Source organism: Phocoena phocoena, chromosome 21 (assembly GCF_963924675.1).
Source record: "Phocoena phocoena chromosome 21, mPhoPho1.1, whole genome shotgun sequence".
Lineage (NCBI taxonomy): Eukaryota > Metazoa > Chordata > Mammalia > Artiodactyla > Phocoenidae > Phocoena > Phocoena phocoena.
In genome coordinates, this window is record NC_089239.1 from 1,625,105 (window position 1) to 1,646,571 (window position 21,467).

Below are 21,467 nucleotides of genomic sequence, written 5' to 3' on the forward strand. Positions count from 1 at the left end.
CTCAAGGATATTAAGAAAGATACAAACTTGATAAGGAGAGAAATGAAGGATATAAAAGTTTCACATTGCAGTTTCTAAGATAAAAATACTATATATGGAATAAAAATACTGTAGTAAACTTTAAGATATAGCAACAAAAATTATTAAAGTACTGAAAAAAACAAAAAAAGAGCAGGAAAAAAACTGAGCAGAGTCTCAACGAACCTTTTGTGTAATATAGTCTAACATATTGGAAACTAGAGTCCCAGGAAGAGGGGTGGGTGCTATAAAAATGATGGCTGAAAAATTTCCAGACTTAGTAAAACATGTAAACCAATGAATCCAAGAACTTCAAAAAAAAAAAAAAAAAAACAGACAAGGAAAACATAAAGTAAGGCACCTCATAATAAAACTGCTTAAAATCAAATATAAAGAGAAAAATCTTGAGAGTGGCAAGAGGGGGAGAAACCCACACTAGGTACAGAGGAACAGAAAATGATAGCAGACCCTTTGTCTGAAACCACGCAGGGTAGAGAACAACAGAACAACATTTTAAAATTACTGAACAAAAAAGAAAACACTGCCAAGGAATTACACACAAGTGAACATAAATTCCTAAAATTAAGGTGCAGCCTTAATATCATTTTAAAAAACAATAAAACATGAGAACATTTCTCACCAGCAGTTTACTATAAGACATACTGAAAGAAATCGTTCAGGCAGAAAAAAAAGATACTAAATAGAAATGTGAAACTGCAAAAAGGAACCCAGTACACCAGGAATGGTCAATATGTGAGTAAAAGTAAAGAATACCTTTCTGTTTAAAGGAAAAATATAACAATGGAGTATGAGTTTTATATACATAATTAAAATGTATGACAATAGCACAGTAACCTGTTATAAAGATCCCAAACTACACATGAAGTGGTAAAATTTGAAGGCAGACTGTGACAAGTTAAAGACTACACTGTAAACCCTCCAGCACTCATTAAAATGAGTAAACAAAGAGGTACAGCTAATATGCCAACAGTGAAGAAAGACCGAACCCCCCAATGCCACAAAACACACACAAGCCCAAACAAGTCAGGAAAAGAGGAAAAAATAAAAGACGGAGTAAGTAAATATCAAAGAGCAAGATGGCAGAATTAAAGTCAACTATATCAGTAATTACTATAAATTACTATAAAATCAAGTATATCAGTAATTACTATAAATATAAATGGTATAAACACTCCAATCAAAAGATTGTTGGTTGAAAAGACCCACAAGTATGCCGTAGAAAACAATTTTAAAGACAAGATCACAGAATAAGATTAAAAAGCTAGAAAAAATTTCTAGCAAAAACTGAAAGGAAAGGCAGAGTTACTATATGAATATTAGACGAAGTAGATTTCAAAATAAGGAATGTGACCAGGAATGAGGAAGGTCATTTCATGACAAAGGGATCATTTTATCAAGAGGACATAACATGCACAGGTGGCAGAAATGCAAAACATTACAGACACTTTAGAAAACAGTTCGGAAGTTTTTTATAAAGTTAAATATATACTTAGTACACATCCCAGCAAGCTCACTCCCTCACTCTTAGGTACCTTCTGAAAAGAGATGAAAACATATGTACATGCAAAGACTTGTTTGAGAATATCCAAAGCAGGTTTATTTATAATAGCCCCAAACTGAAAACAACACAAATGCCCAGCTGGTGTATGTGTAAACTGTAAGATATTCAAACAATGGAATGAATATACTACTCAGCAATAAACGGACACAAACTACAAACTAACGCAGCACACGATATGGATGACTCTGCAAAGAACACTTCCAAGTGAAAGAAGCCAAGCAAAAAAAAATATGCATGATTCAATTTATTGAAATTATAGAAAAGAAAAAGCTCAGTGCCCAAGGACAGATAAGTGGTTGCCATGGGCTGGGAGTAAGGGTGGAAGGAATTAACAGCAAGACCTTTTTCAGGTAATGGAAATGTTATGTATCTTGATAGTGATGGTAGTCACACAACTGTATTCATTTTTCAGAACTCAAACTATGTAATTTAAATTGGTAAATTTTAGTGTATGTAAATTATCATTAGAAACTATGCACTTTCTACTGAAAAAGTTGGATTATCTGCCCATACTTATGTGATTTTAAAAACCATAAAAAACTGAAATGGGAAGATCTAGGAAGAGCCTGAGGAATTAAAGGATGAAACTTCAAGACTCCTCCCCAAAACCCTCTCTCAAAGGCAGAAGTGAAGAAGCCCTCCGTGATAAAGCAACCGGCTGGAGTGAAGTCTGGAGACTGGGCCCAATTAGCCCCATCTTACCTGATCCATCTGTTTTCCCACCTATTTGGCGTTCTGAAGCAGGAGCAGAAATAGAGACTGAAGCAGAGGCAGGTAACAGGCAGAACTTCTTAAGCTGCTAAACAGAAAAAAAGCCCTGTGACACTTAAAACTGCCCTAACCAGCCAGAAGTTCTCAAAGGAGATAACTAAGGCTTTTAAAGGAGTTTTACTGGCAGGAAAACCTCTGGCCTGGTGCAAGGGGACTGCGATGGTTTGGGCCTGTGCTCCTACTCATAGGGCTGCTAAGCGATCAGAGCTTCCAGCAGGGGGATTCTCTCAAAAAATTCTCAGAAGTGTCCCAGGAAAACATGGACAAAGCAAATGTCAACAGGTTGAACCTGGGGATGCTCTGGAGTAAGTTACCCAGGGAAGTGACTCAGTGAAAAGATGCTAAAGTACATTAGCTTGGTCAGCCCATCCTGCCTGATGTAGCAACAGACATTGAATCAGCGACAGCTGTTCTGCTGCCTTTTTTGCCTTTTCTAGAACTGGCATTTTAAACTGCAGTTATTCTGTTTTTTGCCCCTAGTACTTTGTATGAAGTATGTCAGATATTCTGTATTTTTCAGTTAGCCTGTAGAGTTAAGTTACGTCCCTACCTGAAGAGAATGGACACCAACCAGCCTTGGAGATGGGAGCCACAGCTAGACACACGGGACAGAGGTGAGGAGATCTGTGGTTAGAGATGGGAAACTGTGCCATGTTGGGCAAAAGCACTGTTTGAACTCAATGTATGGAGAAAGGGTGTGTGTGTGTGCTGGGGACAAAGAGATGAACGTCGCTGGCTTTGTCTACCAAGTAGATCACCCTTTCTCCGAGAACTGTATCTCACCCCTGCTGGAGGGAACTGTCCTCTCACCAGAGCAACCACGTGGGTGTCAGTCACACAGGTCACAGTCGTGCCGCAGAATACACTACAGTGGAGGTCAGGAGACAGAACTGAACACATGCTCTGCCGTGCTGCTAGTAATCACGCATCCAGCCACATGAAAGCCTCCCCTTCCAAAGAATAAAGCTGAGCGGGGTTCCCACAAGTGCAAAACAGGAAGCCCCTGAGCTCACCTCCTCCCACAGACACACAAAATTACAACCACTTACGAAAAAGACCAGAACCTATCAAAAGAGATCTTCTACAACTAAAGACATAATGAACGGACCACAGTGAGATGGGTTTGAGGGCGGAGTTGCAGTACAGCCAAGACCACACCCTGGGGTGGGCAACCCACAAACGGGAGAATAGTTACAACTGCAGAGGTTCTCCCCATGGAGTGAGGGGTCCATGCCCCACATCTGGCTCCCAAGCTCAGGGGTCCTGCATTGGGAAGATGAGCCCCCAGAATATTTAGCTTTGAAGGCCAGTGGGGCTGACTTTCAGGAGATTGCCCAGAGGGCTGTGGGAAAGAGACCTCACTCTTAAAGGGCACACACAGAATCTCACACGCTCTGGGACCCAAGACAGAAGCAGTAATTTGAAAGGGGCCAGGGTTAGACCCACCTGCTGATCTTAGAGAGCCCCTCAGAGAGGCAGGAGGCAACTGCAGCTCACCTTGGGGACACAGACACTGGCAGCAGCTATTTGGGGAGCTCGTTCTACCATGTGGATGCTGGTCTAGCGAGCACCTCTTGGAATCCTCCCTCTAACTTACTAGCCTCAGGACCCAGCCCCACCTCTGCCCACCAACCTGAAGGAACCAGTATGGGGACACCTCAGGCCAAGCAACTAACTAGGTGGGGACACAGTCCTACCCACCAACAGACAGGCTGCCTTAAGACCCTCGAGCCCACAGCTGCCCCTGGACACGGCCTTGTCCACCAGAGGGTCCAGGACCCGGCCACACACATCAGTACATGGGCACTAGACCCAGGAACCCCAGGGCCCTGCAGCCAAAGACCCCATGACCCAGCTCCACACACCAGTTAAGAGGCACCAGCCCCAGAATCTCCTGGACCTTGACCCCACCCACCAGTGAGCCTGCTCTAGCCTTGGGACCAGCATCACCCACCAGCAGGCAGAGACATGCCCAAGGAAAACCTCAGCCCTGGAGCCTACAGACCCAGCTCACACACCAGCTGGGCCATGGCCCTACCTACCTTCAGGCCAACACCAGCTCTGAGACACTGGGCCCCTCAGCCAGCTGCCCCAGGGTCCAGCCCCACTCACCAGCAGTCCGATACCAGCTCTGGCACCCCTGAGTCCTGCAGCTAGACCCCAGGACCTGGCTCTGACCACCAGTGGGCCAGCACAAGCTCTGGGGCTCACCAGGAGTGAGGCTGCCAGCCACCTTGTGACTCAGGCCTACCAACCAATGACCAGCAACCTCTACACAAGGAGGACCTGGCCAGCAACCAGACCAGGGGCCAGCCATGCCTATGAGACTGCCCACACCAGTCAGCCCACCACAACAGGGGGACCCACAGTCCACAGAGGGGGCACCCCTAGAGCATCCAGCCCTGGTGACCGAGGGAGGTGTGCTGCCAGCGCACACAGGATGTCTCCTACAGAAGGCCATTTCTCCAAGGTCAGGAAATGTAACCAACTTAGATACACAGAAATGAAACCAGCAAATAAGGCAAAATGAGGTGACAGAGGAACACATTCCAAAGAAAGGAACAAGATAAAACCCCAGAAGGAGAACTAAGCAAAGTGGAGACAGGCAACCTACCTGAGAAAGAGTTCAGGGTAATGATCGTAAAGATGATCAAAGAACTTGGGAGAAGAATGGATGAACAGAGTGAGAAATTAGAAGTTTTTAATAAAGAGTTAGAAACCATAAAGAACAACCGAACAGAGATAAAGAATACACTAACTGAAATGAAAAAATACACTAGAAGGAATCAACAGTAGATTAAATGATACAGAGGAACGGATGAGCGAGCTGGAAGACAGAGCAGTGGGAATTGCTGCTGCTGAGCAAAACAAGAAAAATGAATAAAAAGAAATGAGGACAGTTCCAGAGACCTCTGGGACAACATCAAATGTACTAACATTCACCTTATAGGAGTACCAGAAGGAGAAGAGACAAAGTGGAAGACAACATATTTGAATATATAATAGCTGAAAACTTCCCTAACCTGGGAAAGGAAGTAGACTTCTTGGTTGAAAATCCACAGAGAGTCTGAAACCCAAAAAGGACCACACCAACACACTGAAATTAAAATGGCAAAAATTAAAAATAAAGACAGAATATTAAAAGCAACAAGGGAAAAGCAACAAGTTACTTACAAAGGAGCTCCCATAAGGCTATCAGCTAACTTTTCAGCCAAGACATGGAAGCAACCTAGGTGTCCATCAACAGATAAATGGATAAAGAAGATGTGATATATATAAATGTAAACACACACAATGGAATATTACTCAGCCATAAAAAAGAATGAAATTCTGCCATTTGCAGCAACATGAATGGACCTGGAGGGTATTATGCTTAGTGAAATAAGTCAAGACAGAGAAAGACAAATACTGTGTTTCATCACTTATACGTGGACTCTAAAAAATAAAACAAATGAATGAATATTACAAAAAAGAAACAGACTCACAGATATAGAGAACAAACTAGTGTTTACTGTGGGGAGAGGGAAAGGGGGAGAGGCAAAATAGGGGTGGGGAATTAAGGGATCCAAACTACTATGTATAAAATAAACAAGCTACAAGGATATACTGTACAGCACAGGGAATTACAGCCAATATTTCATAATAACTATTGATATACATGGAGTGTAATCTATAAAATCTTTGAATCATTATGTTGTACACCTGAGACTAGTAAAATATTGTAAATCAATTATACCTCAATAAAAAAGGAATAAATATGATATGCAAAAACAATAAAGAGAAAGAAATGCAGAAAATGTCCTGGAGACAATTCTTCATCTTGAGGCGTCTCCTTGCCCTTTTCTCCTAAGCTGTTAGACTCACTGTCCCTTGCAGCCACTGGAGTGCTGACAGAGAAAATGACATAGCCTAGCGGGCTAGTGTACAGACTGCCCAGAAACACGGTGGGGTGCTCCTACAGAACTGGGGACAGCAAGGCTTGCTCAGCATTGTAAGTCAGTGTAAAGCTACACTGTTACAATGTTTCTCTTGATTGTACCCTAATAGAATATGCTAATACATTAAGAAAAAAGGGCCCAGCACCGGAGGAAACAGCAGGACTGTCCATCCCAGCACTGCATGTCTGTGTTTGGAGGTGGATAGAAATAATCTAGAGCTATAGCCTAATTCTGCATTAATTCTGCATGAAAGCTGTTAATTCATGCATTAACAGCTGTCTTTGTCTATCCAACTATATACAATTGCTATTTCATACTCTGCAAGGGCTATTCTAAACATAGAAACAGACTCCATTCCACTCAAACTTCCAACATCATGTGTCAGTAGATAATCCTGTCACATGGGCCTCCTTCCATTTCCTAGGACTAAGCACACTACACTCACCTACACTGCACCCGTCCATCTTCCACAGAGGTCAGCATTCCACGTGTGCTTGGATCTCAATTCTAACCCTCCCTGCTTTGTCTCAAGGATCTCACACTATTTATCATTCTATGTGTTATAAATCCAACCTTTCCTTCAACCACCAGAAAATGTAAACTCCATGAAGACAGGGCCCTTGTCCATTCTATATACTACTGTATTTTTGATGCCTAGCACATAGCAGGTACTAAAAACTATTTGTTGAAGGCAAGAATAAATAAATGAATAAGAGGTTAGAAACAAACAGTCTGTAAGAAATCTTCCAGTTCTGAAGTTCTATAATTCTACTTGCAGAAGATAAGGTGCATAATGCTTTTCAGATTTAGGGTTAGAGGCTTTACCAAATTTCAATAATACTTTTCTAAATAAACATAATACAATTTTTCTTTATCCCTTCACTTTACTTCAGATAAATTCACTTTAAATTTTGAGCCTATCTTAAAGACGAAATAAATGAAATAGAAAATGTCAACAAATGATGCTTACTCTTCTTTCCATCCATATCTGCATGGATTTTCCGAGCCAAGAAACCACTTTTGTACACAGCAGCATTTGGGTCATGAGGAATGTCCAAGAATGGGTTGGTAGTACTCCCAATACGGCTGATGGTCTTTGGATGTGTTCCATTAGCCTTCTCATCAGTACCTTCTGACGGAGACTTTTTTTTCTCTTCATCATCTCTAAAAGGATAAAACAAAGATTGAACACACAGGTTGAGTAACACAATATTCAATGTGAACACTGTGAGTAACACAATATTCAATGAACAGAGTTATTTGGTGTAATAAACTATCATATTTTCTAATGGTCTATCAGTCTTAATAACAACGACCATGATAAGAATAAATGCGGTTCAATAAACATCTCCTGTGTGCCAGGTATTTATGACCATGACAGTCTTGTAAGACTGATATTAGTATCCTATACCACAGGTAAGGAAAGAGACTCAAAGTTTAAATAAATATGCCAAAGCACAGACCTAGGAATTAAAGGAAGAAACAGTGAGGATATGACTGCAAAACTCTAAAGCCTCTGGTCTTTACACCTACTACAGAGCCTTCATGTTTGTCTTCTTTCAAACAAGTACAAGTTCTTTGGCAGAGATCATGATTTTGATTTTGATTTCTGCATGGCCTAGAATAGTACCAAGCATACAGAATACGACAAGTACAGATTAAGTCCAGTAAACAATATTGGACTATATCTGCCAAATAACCAGGTAATCTCTAATATCAAAACCTCAGGTAAAGCTACCAATGGGTTAGGATGGGAGTGCCATCCACAGTGCTTTGGCATCTTACAGCTTTCCAATCGCCATTAAAGTTTGGCGCACCCTATCACTGACCGAGAAAACCCCTAATTGCCCAGCCCCCCTTTTGAATCCCCATTCCTTCAAGCAGGGAAAGTTGAATGCTGAGGTTATAATGTACATGAAGTATGAAGGAGGTGGCCACATTCAGCTAATAAAGAGTGGGGAAGATTAGAAGAAAGCTAATAAGCTCTGATATACTGCTGGAAAACACATAACCAGAATAAGAGCATTTGTCTTAGTTCTCCGGTTTTAATGTCCTGAATCATCTCTGGTTTCATTGTTTATTAAGCTTTGAATACTGAATCTTTTTATAAAACTTCAACCAAAATAACCACCACCAAAATATATTTAAAATAAACCACAAGCTTAACAATCATCAAAAGTGTTTATTTGGGGGCTTCCCTGGTGGTGCAGTGGTTGAGAGTCTGTCTGCTGATGCGGGGGACGTGGGTTTGTGCCCCGGTCCGGGAAGATTCCACATGCCATGGAGAGGCTGGGCCCGTGAGCCATGGCCGCTGACCCTGCGTGTCCGGAGCCTGTGCTCCGCAACGGGAGAGGCCACAACAGTGAGAGGCCCGCGTACCACAAAAAAAAAAAAAAAAAAAAAAAGTGTTTATTTGGTTATCAGAGTAAAACACATTTTTCCCCATTGGTATTTTATAAATAATTGTGAGATATATGAAAATAACACTGAACTCAGGCAACTATACCTTATTTTTAATTTTATTTTTAGATAATTTTGGATTTGCAAAGATAGTACAGAGTCCCCTTATGCTCATCATCCAGTTTCCCCAATGTAAACAACTTTTATTTTCTTTTGGCCACGTCACGTGGCATGTGGGATCTTAGTTCCGATCAAACCCGGGCCCCCTGCAGTGGAAGTGCAGAGTACTAACCACTGGACTGCCAGGAAATTACCCCCAATGTTAACATCTTATAGAACCATAATAAGAGTATCAAAATTAAGAAATTAACAATACAATACTAAGAAGTAAACTTCAGACTTTATTCAGATTTCACCCATTTTTTTTTCACTAATGTTTTTTTCTTTACCAGAATCCTATCCATGACCCCACAGTGCACTTGGCTGTCATGGCTCTTTAGTCGCGTCCAGACAGTGACAACTTTTAAGCCTTCATGAGCTAGAAAGTACTAGCCAGTGATTCTGTAGGTTCGTTTGATGTCTTCTCATCATTAGATTGAGGTTATACATTCTTGGGAAGGATACCATGGGTGATACACCCTCTCAGTACACCAGATCAGGAGGTATGTGTTTTATTATTAGTGAGATGCACCTGGATCACTTGGTTAAGGTGGTTTCTGTCAAGTTTCTATACTGTAAAGTTACTATTTTCCTTTGCAAATGATTTGGGGGAGATATTTTCTGACTATGAAAACATCCTGTTTCTCTTTAAACTTCTGACCACTAATTTTAGCATTCATCTGTGTATTCTGACTAAGACAATTATACTGTAGTGATCTAATGGTGATTTTTTTAATTTCCCTAATTTCTTCTACATTATTCATTGTATTCTTCTGTAAGTATGGATACACGGATGTTTATTATTTGGATTGTAATCAAACACTACCATTATTCAATTTGTTCTTCAAATTTTTCCAGCTTTGGTCATTGGGAGTCCTATCAAGTAGGCTTCTGTGTCCTTTCATCATGCCTCATCCTTTTTTCTTTTTGTTTTGTAAGTATTTACTTTCTTTCAGGTACCACAAGATGCTACCTCCAAGCTCATCTTGTATTTTCCTTGTCTCAGCCCTGGAAGCAACTACTCTACAAGGAGTCCCAGTTCTATTTATTGGAGAATGGTATTTAGAAACCAAATCCAGGTGCTAGGTGTGCTCACTGCCTCTAGGCCCTCTCAACAGACACACCTAGGGAAATACATAGATATTGCATATATATATATGCTATCCTCCTTCCCTTCCCATGAGCTCATACTGTTATCTCCAACCCAAGCCAGCAAGACAAAATTCATTCTAGCCTTTGCCTTTTGCTTATTTGTACTTCTTCAACAGTGAGAAACCTGGCTCTCTTACCTACAATATATTTATTTATTTATATGTTCAACCCGAGTAAACAACAGGTTGTTTGTTATATATAACAGTTATGCAATTCATTTGGAAAACAAATTAATTTCACATAGTCTGAAATATATCTTGCATTCCCCATACTGTGGCTGATATTTAAGAAATGTACATACACAAAATGTACTCCTTGAGATGTACAATTCTATGGGAATACATAATGCATCATGTATCTACCATCACAATATCAAACAGAACAGTTCTGTCACCCCCAAATTCCTTCTGCTGCCTTCTTTTAGTCAATTCCTCTCCCTGACCAATTCCTGGAAACTATTTATCTCCCTTCCTTCCCAATAGTTTTGCCATTCTCAAAATGTCACATAAATGGTTTATTTTACTTGGCAAAACATATTTAAGATTCATCCATATTGTTGTGAGAATCAATAGTTTGTTCACTTCCATTGCTGAGTACTATTTTATTTTATGGACATACTAATTTATGCATTTACTTCCCCCTACCCCACACCTCCAGCTTTACTGAGGTAAAATTGATTTATTTATTGTAAGGTATTTTAAGTGTACAACCTGATGATTTGATATACACATACATCATGAAGGTTCCCCAACATTGAGTTAACAAATCCAACACCTCACGTATTTATTTATATATTTATTTTTGGTAAGAAATTTAAGTTTTTCTCTCTTAGTAAATTCCAGTTATACAATGCACTGCTATCAACTGTAGTCACCATGTTTTACATTATTTCTTCAGACCTTATTAGTCTTGCAGCTGCAAGTTTGTACCCTCTGAACAAACTCTCCCTATTTCCCCCACACCATATGCCCTGGCAAACACTTTTCTACTCTGTTTCAGTAAGTTAGACTTTTTAAAAAAAAATCCACATATAAGTGATTCTATATGGTATTTATCTGATTTATTTCACTTAGCATAATGCCCTCCAGGTTCATCCATGTTATCAAAAATGACAGGATTTCTTTCTTATTTTAGGGCTGCATAGTATACCAGTGTGTGTGTGTGTGTGTGTGTGTGTGTGTGTGTGTGTGTGTATCATATCTTCTTTATCCATTCATCCACAGATGGACTTTAGGCTGTTTCCGTATTTGGCTATTGTAAATGATGCTACTCTGAACATAGGAGTACAGATATCTCTGAAATAATTATTTCTTTTCTTTGGCTATATATTCAAAAGTAGGATTGCTGGAACATATGGTAGCTTTATTTTTAAGTTTTTGAGGAACATCCATAATGTTTTGCATAGCGGCTGTACCACTCTACATTTCCACCAACAGTGCACCAGGGTTCCCTTTTCTTCACATCCTTGCCAGCATTTGCAACCTCTTGTCTCTTTGATAATAGACATCCTAACAGGTATGAGGTGATATCTCAGGTGGTTTTGATTTTCATTTCCATGATTTGTGATGTTGACCACCTTTTCATATACCTGTTGACCTCTTTTATGTCTCTTTAGAAAAAAATGTCTACTTAGGTCCTTTCCAAATTTTTAAACTGAGTTATTTGATTTTATGCTAATGAACTGTGAGAATTCACTGTATATTTTGGATATCAACCCCCTGTCAGATATAGGATTTGCAAAAATTTTCTCTTACTCCATAGTTGCCTTTTCATTTTGTTGACGGTTTCCTTTTCTGTGCAGAGCTTTTTAGTTTAACTTAGACCCACTTTTGCTTTTGTTGCCGAATCAAAGAAATCACTGCCAAGACCAATGTCAAGAAGTTTCCTCCCTATGTTTTCTTCTAGTTTTATGGTTTCAGGTGTTATGTTCAAGGCTTTAATACATTTTGAGTTGATTTTTGTGTTTGGTGTAAGATGAGGTCCACTTTTGTTCTTTCGCATGTAGATTATCAATTTTCCTAACACCATTTATTGAAGGGACAATTCTTTCTCTTGTACATTCTTAGCTGCCTTGTGTGAGTTAATTTCTGGGCTATTGGGTTCCACTGACTTATGTGTCTGTTTTTATGTCAATACCATACTGTTTTGTTTATTTTATTGTTTGAAAGGAATTGTGATGCATCCAGCTTTGTTATTCTTTCTCAAGACTGCTTTGGCTATTTGAGGTCTTTTGTGGTTCCATGCAAATTTTAGCATTGTTCTATTCCTGTGAAAAATGCCATTGGAATTTTGATAAGGATTGCACTGAATCTTTAGATTGTTTTGAGTATTATGAACATTTAACAATACTAATTATTCAAATCCATTAGCACAGAATGTTTTTCATTTGTGTCCTCTTCAATTTCTTAATCAATGTTTATAGATTTCAGTGTATAGACCTTTAAAATGTCTTACAGATTTCAGTGTATAGACCTTTGACTTCCTTGGTCAAATTTATTCCTAAGTATTTTGTTGTTTTTGATGTTATTGTAAAAATGACTGTTTTCTTAATTTCTATTTCTGACAGTTCATTGTTGGTATACAGAAATGTAACTGATTTTTGTATATTGATTTTATATTGTGCACTTCATTTACTAATAGTTTTTTGGTGGACTATTTAGGGTTTTCTACATAGAGTATCATTTCACCTGCAAATAAAGACAATTTTACTTCTTCCTTTTCAATTTAGATGCCTTTTATTTTTCTTGCCTAATTGCCACGTCATCCTTATACTGTTCTTGATTTTAGAGGAAATGCTTTTCAAGGTTGAGTATATGATGTTTGCTGTGGGCTTGTCACATATGGCTTTTATTAATGTTAAGGTACATTTCCTCTATACTCAATTTTTTGAGAGTCTTTATTACAAATGGATGTTGAATTTTGTCAAATGTTTTTTCTGCATCTGTTGTGATTATATTTTTATCCTTCATTTTCTTAATGTGGTGTACCACATTTATAGATTTACAGATGTTGAACCACCCCTGCATCCCTGGAATAAATCACACTTGATCTTGATGTATGATGCTTTTAATGTGCTGTTGGACTCTGTTTGCTAGTATGTTGTTGAGGACTGTTTGCATCTATGTTCATCAGTGTTACTGGCCTGTGATGTTCCTTCCTTGAAGCATCCTTGTCTAGCGTTGGCATCGGGGTGATGGTGGCCTCGTAGAATGAGTTTGGCAGACTCACTCCTTTTCATTGTATGGATAGCTTAAGGATTGGCATTCATTCTTCTTTAAATGTTTGCTAGAATTCATCAATGAAGCCATCTGGTCTTGGACTTTTATTTTTTGTTTTATTTATTTAATCAGTAATCAAATACCTGTCCAAGTAGTTATTAGTAATTGGTCTCATCAGTTTTCCAGGTTGTTTTTTTTTTTTTTTTTCATGATTCACTCCTGGTAGGTTGTATGTTTCTAGGAATTTATCCTTTTCTTCTACTTTGTCCAATTTGTTGTCATATAACAGTCTCTTATGATCCTTTGCATTTCTGTGGAATAAGTTAAATGTCTTCCATTTCATTTCTAATTTATCTGAGTCCTCTTTATTTGAGTCTCTATACTGGGTTGTTTAAAACATTCTGCTGAGTTTTGGGGATGAAATTATTTTTCTCTATATAAACATCAGGCAAAAGAAGTACAGTTACAGTGTCTAACATGGTAGCCACTGGCTACATATGGCTACTGAGAACTTAAAATGTGGATAGTCCAAATTGAGATGTACAATAAATTTAAAAAATACACACCATATTTCAAAAGACAGTACAAAAAAGGAAAATACTCCAATAATTTTTCTACCAAATACACACTGAAATGATAATATTCTGGATAAACTGGGATAAGTTAAAAATACTTTATAAAATTAATTTTACCGTTTTTAAACTTTGATGATGTAGCAACTAAACATTTTTAAATTACATATGTGGCATGCATCACATTTCTTTTAGAAAGGCTGTTGTTAGAGAGGCTTGTATATTCTAAGACATATTGAAACCAAAGACAAAAATAGAAGAATAATTGGAGAAATGTTCAACAAAGTACAGCTCACTAAAACCCTGACAATAAGTGAGGGCTGAAAATATTAAATCCTGAGAAACAAGTATTCTTCAAATTACAAAGGTTAATGAAATGACCATGTCACCTTACACTTAAATTCACTTTATTTTTTATTGTGTCATTAAGTAGCATAGTGTAGGGCTTCCCTGGTGGCGCAGTGGTTGGGAGTCCACCTGCCAATGCAGGGGACACGGGTTCGTGCCCCAGCCAGGGAGGATCCCACATGCCGCGGAGCGGCTGGGCCCATGAGCCATGGCCGCTGGGCCTGTGTGTCCAGAGCCTGTGCTCCACAGTGGGAGAGGCTACAGCGGTGAGAGGCCCACGTACCACAAAAAAAAAAAAACAGAATAGTATATTCTACTGAGATTCCAGACATCTTAACATCTTACAACCCACAAAATTCCCCAAAACATTCTTTAATCTGTCCACTGTGTAATCATATATGAGTCACTGGGTGGTCAAAGTCCACAGCTTAAGATGCAGTCTATTTGGAGAACAAAAGCTCTGGTGCTATCAGAAGATAATCTTTCTATTTCTCTGTTCTTTCTAAAGATCAACTGTAAATCACAAATTTCCTATATCCTATGTTACTTATGACAGGTGTGCTTTTATTTCTAAACGAAAAAGATAGATAAGGAACCATGCAAGTCTACTGGAGTCTTATATTTCACTGGAATTCCACAAAGAACAGAAAACAACTGCTTTTTTTTGGAATTTTATTTTATTTTATACAGCGAGTTCTTATTACTTATCTATTTTATACATATTAGTGTATATATGTCAATCCCAATCTCCCAATTCATCCCCCCACCCAGTTTCCCCCCTTGGCGTCCATACGTTTGTTCTCTACGTCTGTATCTCTATTTCCACCTTGCAAACCAGTCTGTACCATTTTTTCAGATTCCATGTATATATGTTAATATACGATATTTGTTTGTCACTTTCTGACTTACTTCACCCTGTATGACAGGCTCTAGGTCCATCCACATCTCTACAAATGACCCAATTTTGTTCTTTCTTATGGCTGAGTAATATTCCATTGTATATATGTACCATGTCTTCTTTATCCATTCATCTGTCTATGGGCATTTAGGTTGCTTCCATGACCTGGCTACTGTAAATAGTGCTTCAATGAACACTGTGGTACATGTCTCCTTTTGAATTATGGTTTTCTCAGGGTATATGTCCAGTATGTTTTCCATAGTGGTTGTATCAATTTACATTCCCACCAACAGTGCAACAGGGTTCTCTTTTCTCCACACCCTCTCCAGCATTTGTTGTTTGTAGATTTTCTGATGATGCCCATTCTAAAAGGTGTGAGGTGATAACTCATTGTAGTTTTGAATTGCATTTCTTTAATAATTAGTGATGTTGAGCAGCTTTTCATGTGCCTCTTGGCCATCTGTATGTCTTTTTTAGAGAAATGTCTATTTAGGTCTTCTGCCCATCTTCTAATTGGGTTGTTTGTTGTTTTAATGTTGAGCTGCATAAGCTATTTACATATTTTGGAGATTACCCGTTGTCCATTGATTTGTTTGCAAATATTTTCTGAGCATTGTCTTTTCATCTTGTTTATAGTTTCCTTTGCTGTGCAGAAGCTTTGAGCTTCATTAGGTCCCATTTATTTTTGTTTTTATTTCAACTACTCTAGGAGGTGAGTCAAAAAAGGTCTTGCTGTGATATACGTCAGAGTGTTCTGCCTATGTTTTCCTCTAAGAGTTTTATAGTGCATGGCTTTACATTTCGGTCTTTAATCCATTTGGAGAATATTTTTGTGTATGGTGTTAAGGAGTGTTCTAATTTCATTCTTTTACATGTAGCTGTCCAGTTTTCCCAGCACCAGTTATTGAAGATGCTGTCTTTTCTTGACTATATATCCTTGCCTCTTTTGTCATAGATCAGTTGACCATAGGTGTGTGGGTTTATCTCTGGGCCTTCTATCCTGTTGCATTGATCTATATTTCTGTTTTTGTGCCAGTACCATATTGTCTTGATTACTATAGCTTGGTAGTATAGTATGAAATCAGGGAGTCTGCTTCCGCCACCTCTGTGTTTTCCCTCAAGATTGTTTTCACTATTTGGGGTCTTTTGTGTCTCCATTCAAATTTTAAGATTTCTTGTGCTAGTTCTGTACAAAATGCAATAGGTAATTTGATAGGAATTGCACTGAATCTGTAGACTGCTTTGGACAGTATAGTCATTTTCACAATATTGATTCTTCCATTCCAAGAACATGGCATATATATCTCCATCCGTTCGTGTCATCCTTGATTTCTTTCATCAGTGTCTTATAGTTTTCTGAGGACAGGTCTTTTACCTCCTTAGGTAGTTTTATTCCTAGGTATTTTATTCTTTATGTTGCAGTGGTAAATGGGAGTGTTTCCTTAATTTCTCTTTCTGATTTTTCACCATTAGTGTATAGGAATGCAAGAGATTTCTGTGCATTAATTTTGCATCCTGCAACTTTACAAAATTCATTGATTAGCTCTAGTATCTTTCTGGTGGCATCATTAGGATTCTCTATGTATAGCACCATGTCATCTGCAAACAGTGACAGTTTTCCTTCTTCTTTTCCAATTTGTATTCATTTTATTTCTTTTTCTTCTCTGATTGCTGTGGCTAGTACTTTCAAAACGATGTTGAATAGTAGTGGCGAGGGTGGACATTCTTGTATTGTTCCTGATCTTAGAGGAAATGCTTTCAGTTTTTCACCATTGAGAATGATGTTTGCTGTGGGTTTGTCATATATGGCCTTTATTATGTTGAGGTAGGTGCCCTCTATGCCCACTTTCTGGAGAGTTTTTTATCATAAATGGTGTTGAATTTTGTCAAAAGATTTTTCGGTATCTATTGAAATGATCATATGCTTTTTATTGTTTAATTTGTTAAGATGGTGTATCACATTGATTGATTTGTGTATATTGAAGAATCCTTATCCCTGGGATAAATCCCACTTGATCATGGTGTCTCATCCTTTTAATGTGGTGATGAATTCTGTTTGCTAGTATTTTTTTGAGGATTTTTGCATCTATATTCATCAATGATATTGATCTGTTATTTTCCTTTTTTGTAGTCTGGTTTTGGTTTCAGGGTGATGGTGGCCTCATAGAATGAGTTTGGTAGTGTTCCTTCCACTGCAATTTTTTGGAACAGTTTGAGAAAGATGGGTGTTAGCTCTTCTCTAAATGTTTGATAGAATTCACCTGTGAACCTATCTGTTCCTGGACTTCTGCTTGTTGGAAGATTTTTAATCACAGTTTCAATGTCATTACTTCTGTTTGGTCTGTTCATATTTTCTACTTCTTCCTGGTTCAGTCTTGGAAGGTTATACTTTTCTAAGAATTTGTCCATTTCTTCCAGGTTGTCCATTTTTTTGGCATATAGTTGCTTGTAGTAGTCTCTTATGATCCTTTGTATTTCTTCAGTGTCAGTTGTAACTTCTCCTTTTTCATTTCTAACTCTGTTGATTGGAGTGTTCTCCCTTTTTACCTTGATGAATCTGGGTAAAGGTTTATCAACTTTGTTTATCTGCTAAAAGAACCGGCTTTTAGTTTTATTCATCTTTGCTATTGTTTTCTACATTTGAACTTCATTTGTTTTGTAACATATTTATTGGAGTATAATTCCCTTACAATGGTGTGTTATTTTCTGCTTTATAACAAAATGAATCAGCTATACATATATCCCACTATCTCCTCCCTCTTGCATCTCCCTCTCATCCTTCCTATCCCACCCATCCAGGTGGTCACAAAGCACCAAGCTGATCTCCCTGTGCTATGTGGCTGCTTCCCACTAGCTATCTATTTCACCTTTGGTAGGGTACATATGTCCATGTCACTCTCTCACTTCTTCCCTGCTCACCCTTCCCATTCCCCATGTCCTAAAGTTCATTCTCTACATTTGCATGTTTATTCCTGTCCTGCCACTAGGTTCTTCAGAACAATTTTTTTAAGATTCCATATATATGTGTTAGCATACAGTATTTGTTTTTCTCTTACTGAGTTATTCAATTCTGTATGACAGAGTCTAGGTCCAGTACCAAACTACAAATAATTAATATCGTTTCTTTTTATGACTATTATTTCACTGTGTATATGTGCCACATCCTATTGATCCATTCATCTGCCAATGGACACTTATACTGCTTCCAGGTCCAGGCTACTGCAAATACAACTGCAATGAACACTGTGCTACACGACTCTTTTTTTTTTTTTTTTTTTTTTTTGCGGTACGCGGGCCTCTCACTGTTGTGGTCTCTCCCATTGCGGAGCACAGGCTCTGGACGCGCAGGCTCAGTGGCCATGGCTCACGGGCCCAGCTACTCCGCGGCATGTGGGATCTTCCCGGACTGGGGCACGAACCCGTGTCCCCTGCATCAGCAGGCAGACTCTCAACCACTGCGCCACCAGGGAAGCCCCTACTCCTTTTGAATTATGGTTTGCTCAGGGTATATGCCCAGTAGTGGGATTGCTGGGTCATATGGTACTTGTATTTTTAGTTTTTAACGAACCTCCATACTGTTCTCCATAGTGGCTGTATCAATTTACATTCCCACCTACAGTGCAAGAGAGTTCCATTTATTCCACATCCTCTCTAGCATTTATTGTTTGTAGATTTTTTTATGATGGCCATTCTAAACAGTGTAAGGTGATATCTCATTGTAGTTTTGATTTGCATTTCTCTAATGATTAGTGATGCTGAGCATCCTTTATGTGTTCCTGGCAATCTGTATACCTTCTTTGGAGAAATGTCTATTTAGGTCTTCTGCCCATTTTTGGATTGGGTTGTTGTTTTGATATTGAGCTTCATGAGCTGCTTGTAAATTCTGGAGATTAATCCTTTGTCAGTTGCTTCATGTGCAAATACATTCTCACATTCTGAGGGCTGCCCTTTTGTCTTGTTTATGTTTTCATTTGCTGTGCAGAAGCTTTTACGTTTCATTAGGTCCCTTTAGTTTACTTTTGATTTTATTTCCAGTTCTCTAGGAGGTGGGTCAAAAAGGATCTTGCTGTGATTTATGTCATAGAATGTTCAGCCTATGTTTTCTTCTAAGCATTTTATAGTGTCTTGCCTTACACTTAGGTCTTTAATCCATTTGGAGTTTATTGTTGTGTATGGAGTTAGGGAGTGTTCTAATTTCATTCTTTTACACATAGCTGTCCAGTTTTCCCAGGACCACTTATTGAAGAGGCTGTATTTCCCCCACTGTATATTCTTGTCTCCTTTATCAAAAATAAGCTGACCATAAGTGCCTGGGTTTATCGCTGGGCTTTCTATCCTGTTCCATTGATCTATATTTCTGTTTTTGTTCTAGTAACATACTGTCTTGTTTACTGTAGCTTTGTAGTTTACTCTGAAGTCCAGGAGCCTGATTCCTCCAGCTCCATTTTTCTTTCTCAAGATTGCTTTGACTACTCAGGGTCTTTTGTGTTTCCATACAAATTGTGAAATTTTTTGTTCTAGTTGTGCGAAAAATGCCATTGGTGGTTTGATAGAGATTGCCTTGAATCTGTAGATCGCTTTGGGTAGTATAGTAATTTTCACAGTGTTGATTCTTCCAGTCCAAGAACATGGTATACCTCTCCATCTGTTTTTAACATCTTTAATTACTTTCATCAGTGCCTTATAGTGTTCTGGATACAGGTCTTTTGTCTTTTTATGTAGGTTTATTCCTAGGTATTTTATTCTTTATGTTGCAATGGTAAATGGGAGTGTTTCCTTAATTTCTCTTTCAAAATTTTCATCATTAGTGTATAAGAATGCAAGAGATTTCTGTGCATTAATTTTGTTTCCTGATACTTTAACAACTTCATTGATTACCTCTAGTAGTTTTCTGGAAGCATCTTTAGGATTCTTTATGTAGAGTATCATGTCATCTGCAAAGAGTGACACCATTACTTCTTCTTTTCCAACTTGAATTCCTTTTATTTCTTTTTCTTCTCTGATTGCTGTGGCTAAAACTTCCAAAATGATGTTGAATAACAGTGGCAAGAGTGGACATTCTTGTCTTTTTTCTGAAAGATTTTTAAAGCTCTTCATAATGACACTGTTCTGTTTTATGCTGTTGTATGGCATATGTTATTTTTATAACTCCACCATCAATTATCAAGTTTCCATTTACATTCTTCTTTTTTTAAACATCTTTATTGGAGTATGATTGCTTTACAATGGTGTGTTAGTTTCTGCTTTATAACAAAGTGAATCAGTTATACATATACATATGTTCCCATATCTCTTCCCTCTTGTGTCTCCCTCCCTCCCACCCTCCCTATCCCACCCCTCTAGGTGGTCACAAACCACCGAGCTGATCTCCCTGTGCAATGCGGCTGCTTCCTACCAGCTATTTTACGTTTGGTAGTGTATATATGTCCATGGCACTCTCCCACTTTGTTACAGCTTACCCTTCTCCCTCCCCATATCCTCAAGTCCAATCTCTAATAGGTCTGTGTCTTTATTCCCATCTTACTCCTAGCTTCTTCATGACCTTTTTTTTTCTTAGGTTCCATATATATGTGTTAGCATATGGTACTTGTTTTTCTCTTTCTGACTTACTTCACTCTGTATGACAGACTCTAGGTCCATCCACCTCACTACAAACATCTCAATTTCGTTTCTTTTTATGGCTGAATAATATTCCATTGTATATATGTGCCACGTCTTTATCCATTCACCCAATGATGGACACTTAGGTTGCTTCCATCTCCTGGCTATTGTAAATAGAGCTGCAATGAACATTTTGCTACATGACTCTTTTTGAATTATGGTTTTCTCAGGGTATATGCCCAGTAGTGGGATTGCTGGGTTGTATGGTGGTTCTATTTGTAGTTTTTTAAGGAACCTCCATACTGTTCTCTATAGTGGCTGTATCAATTTACATTCCCACCAGTAGTGCCAGCGTGTTCCCTTTTCTCCACACCCTCTCCAGCACTTATTGTTTCTAGATTTCTTGAAGATGGCTATTCTGACCGGTGTGAGATGATATCTCATTGTAGTTTTGATTTGCATTTCTCTAATGATTAATGATGTTGAGCATTCTTTCATGTATTTGTTGGCAATCTGTATATCTTCTTTGGAGAAATGTCTATTTAGGTCTTCTGCCCATTTTTGGATTGGGTTGTTTGTTTTTTTGGTATTGAGCTGCATGAGCAGCTTGTTAATCTTGGAGATTAATCCTTTGTCAGTTGTTTCACTTGCAAATATTTTCTCCGATTCTGAGGGTTGTCTTTTCATCTTGTTCATGGTTTCCTTTGTTGTGCAAAAGCTTTGAAGTTTCATTAGGTCCCATTTATTTACTTTTGTTTTTATTTCCATTACTCTAGGAGGTGGGTCAAAAAGGATCTTGTTGTGATTTAT

The 21,467-nt window shown here is 38.5% G+C and overlaps 1 protein-coding gene across 3 annotated transcripts in view; it reads right to left on the reverse strand.

The window, feature by feature from the left end:
* Positions 1–21,467, reverse strand: part of PSD3 (pleckstrin and Sec7 domain containing 3) — a 566,767-nt gene that overhangs the window by 96,247 nt on the left and 449,053 nt on the right. For all 3 annotated transcript variants that reach the window (XM_065900035.1, XM_065900036.1, XM_065900037.1), the window contains one exon: positions 7,280–7,473. In XM_065900035.1, coding sequence (XP_065756107.1) covers positions 7,280–7,473 — 194 coding nt within the window. The remainder of the gene's footprint in view (positions 1–7,279; positions 7,474–21,467) is intronic.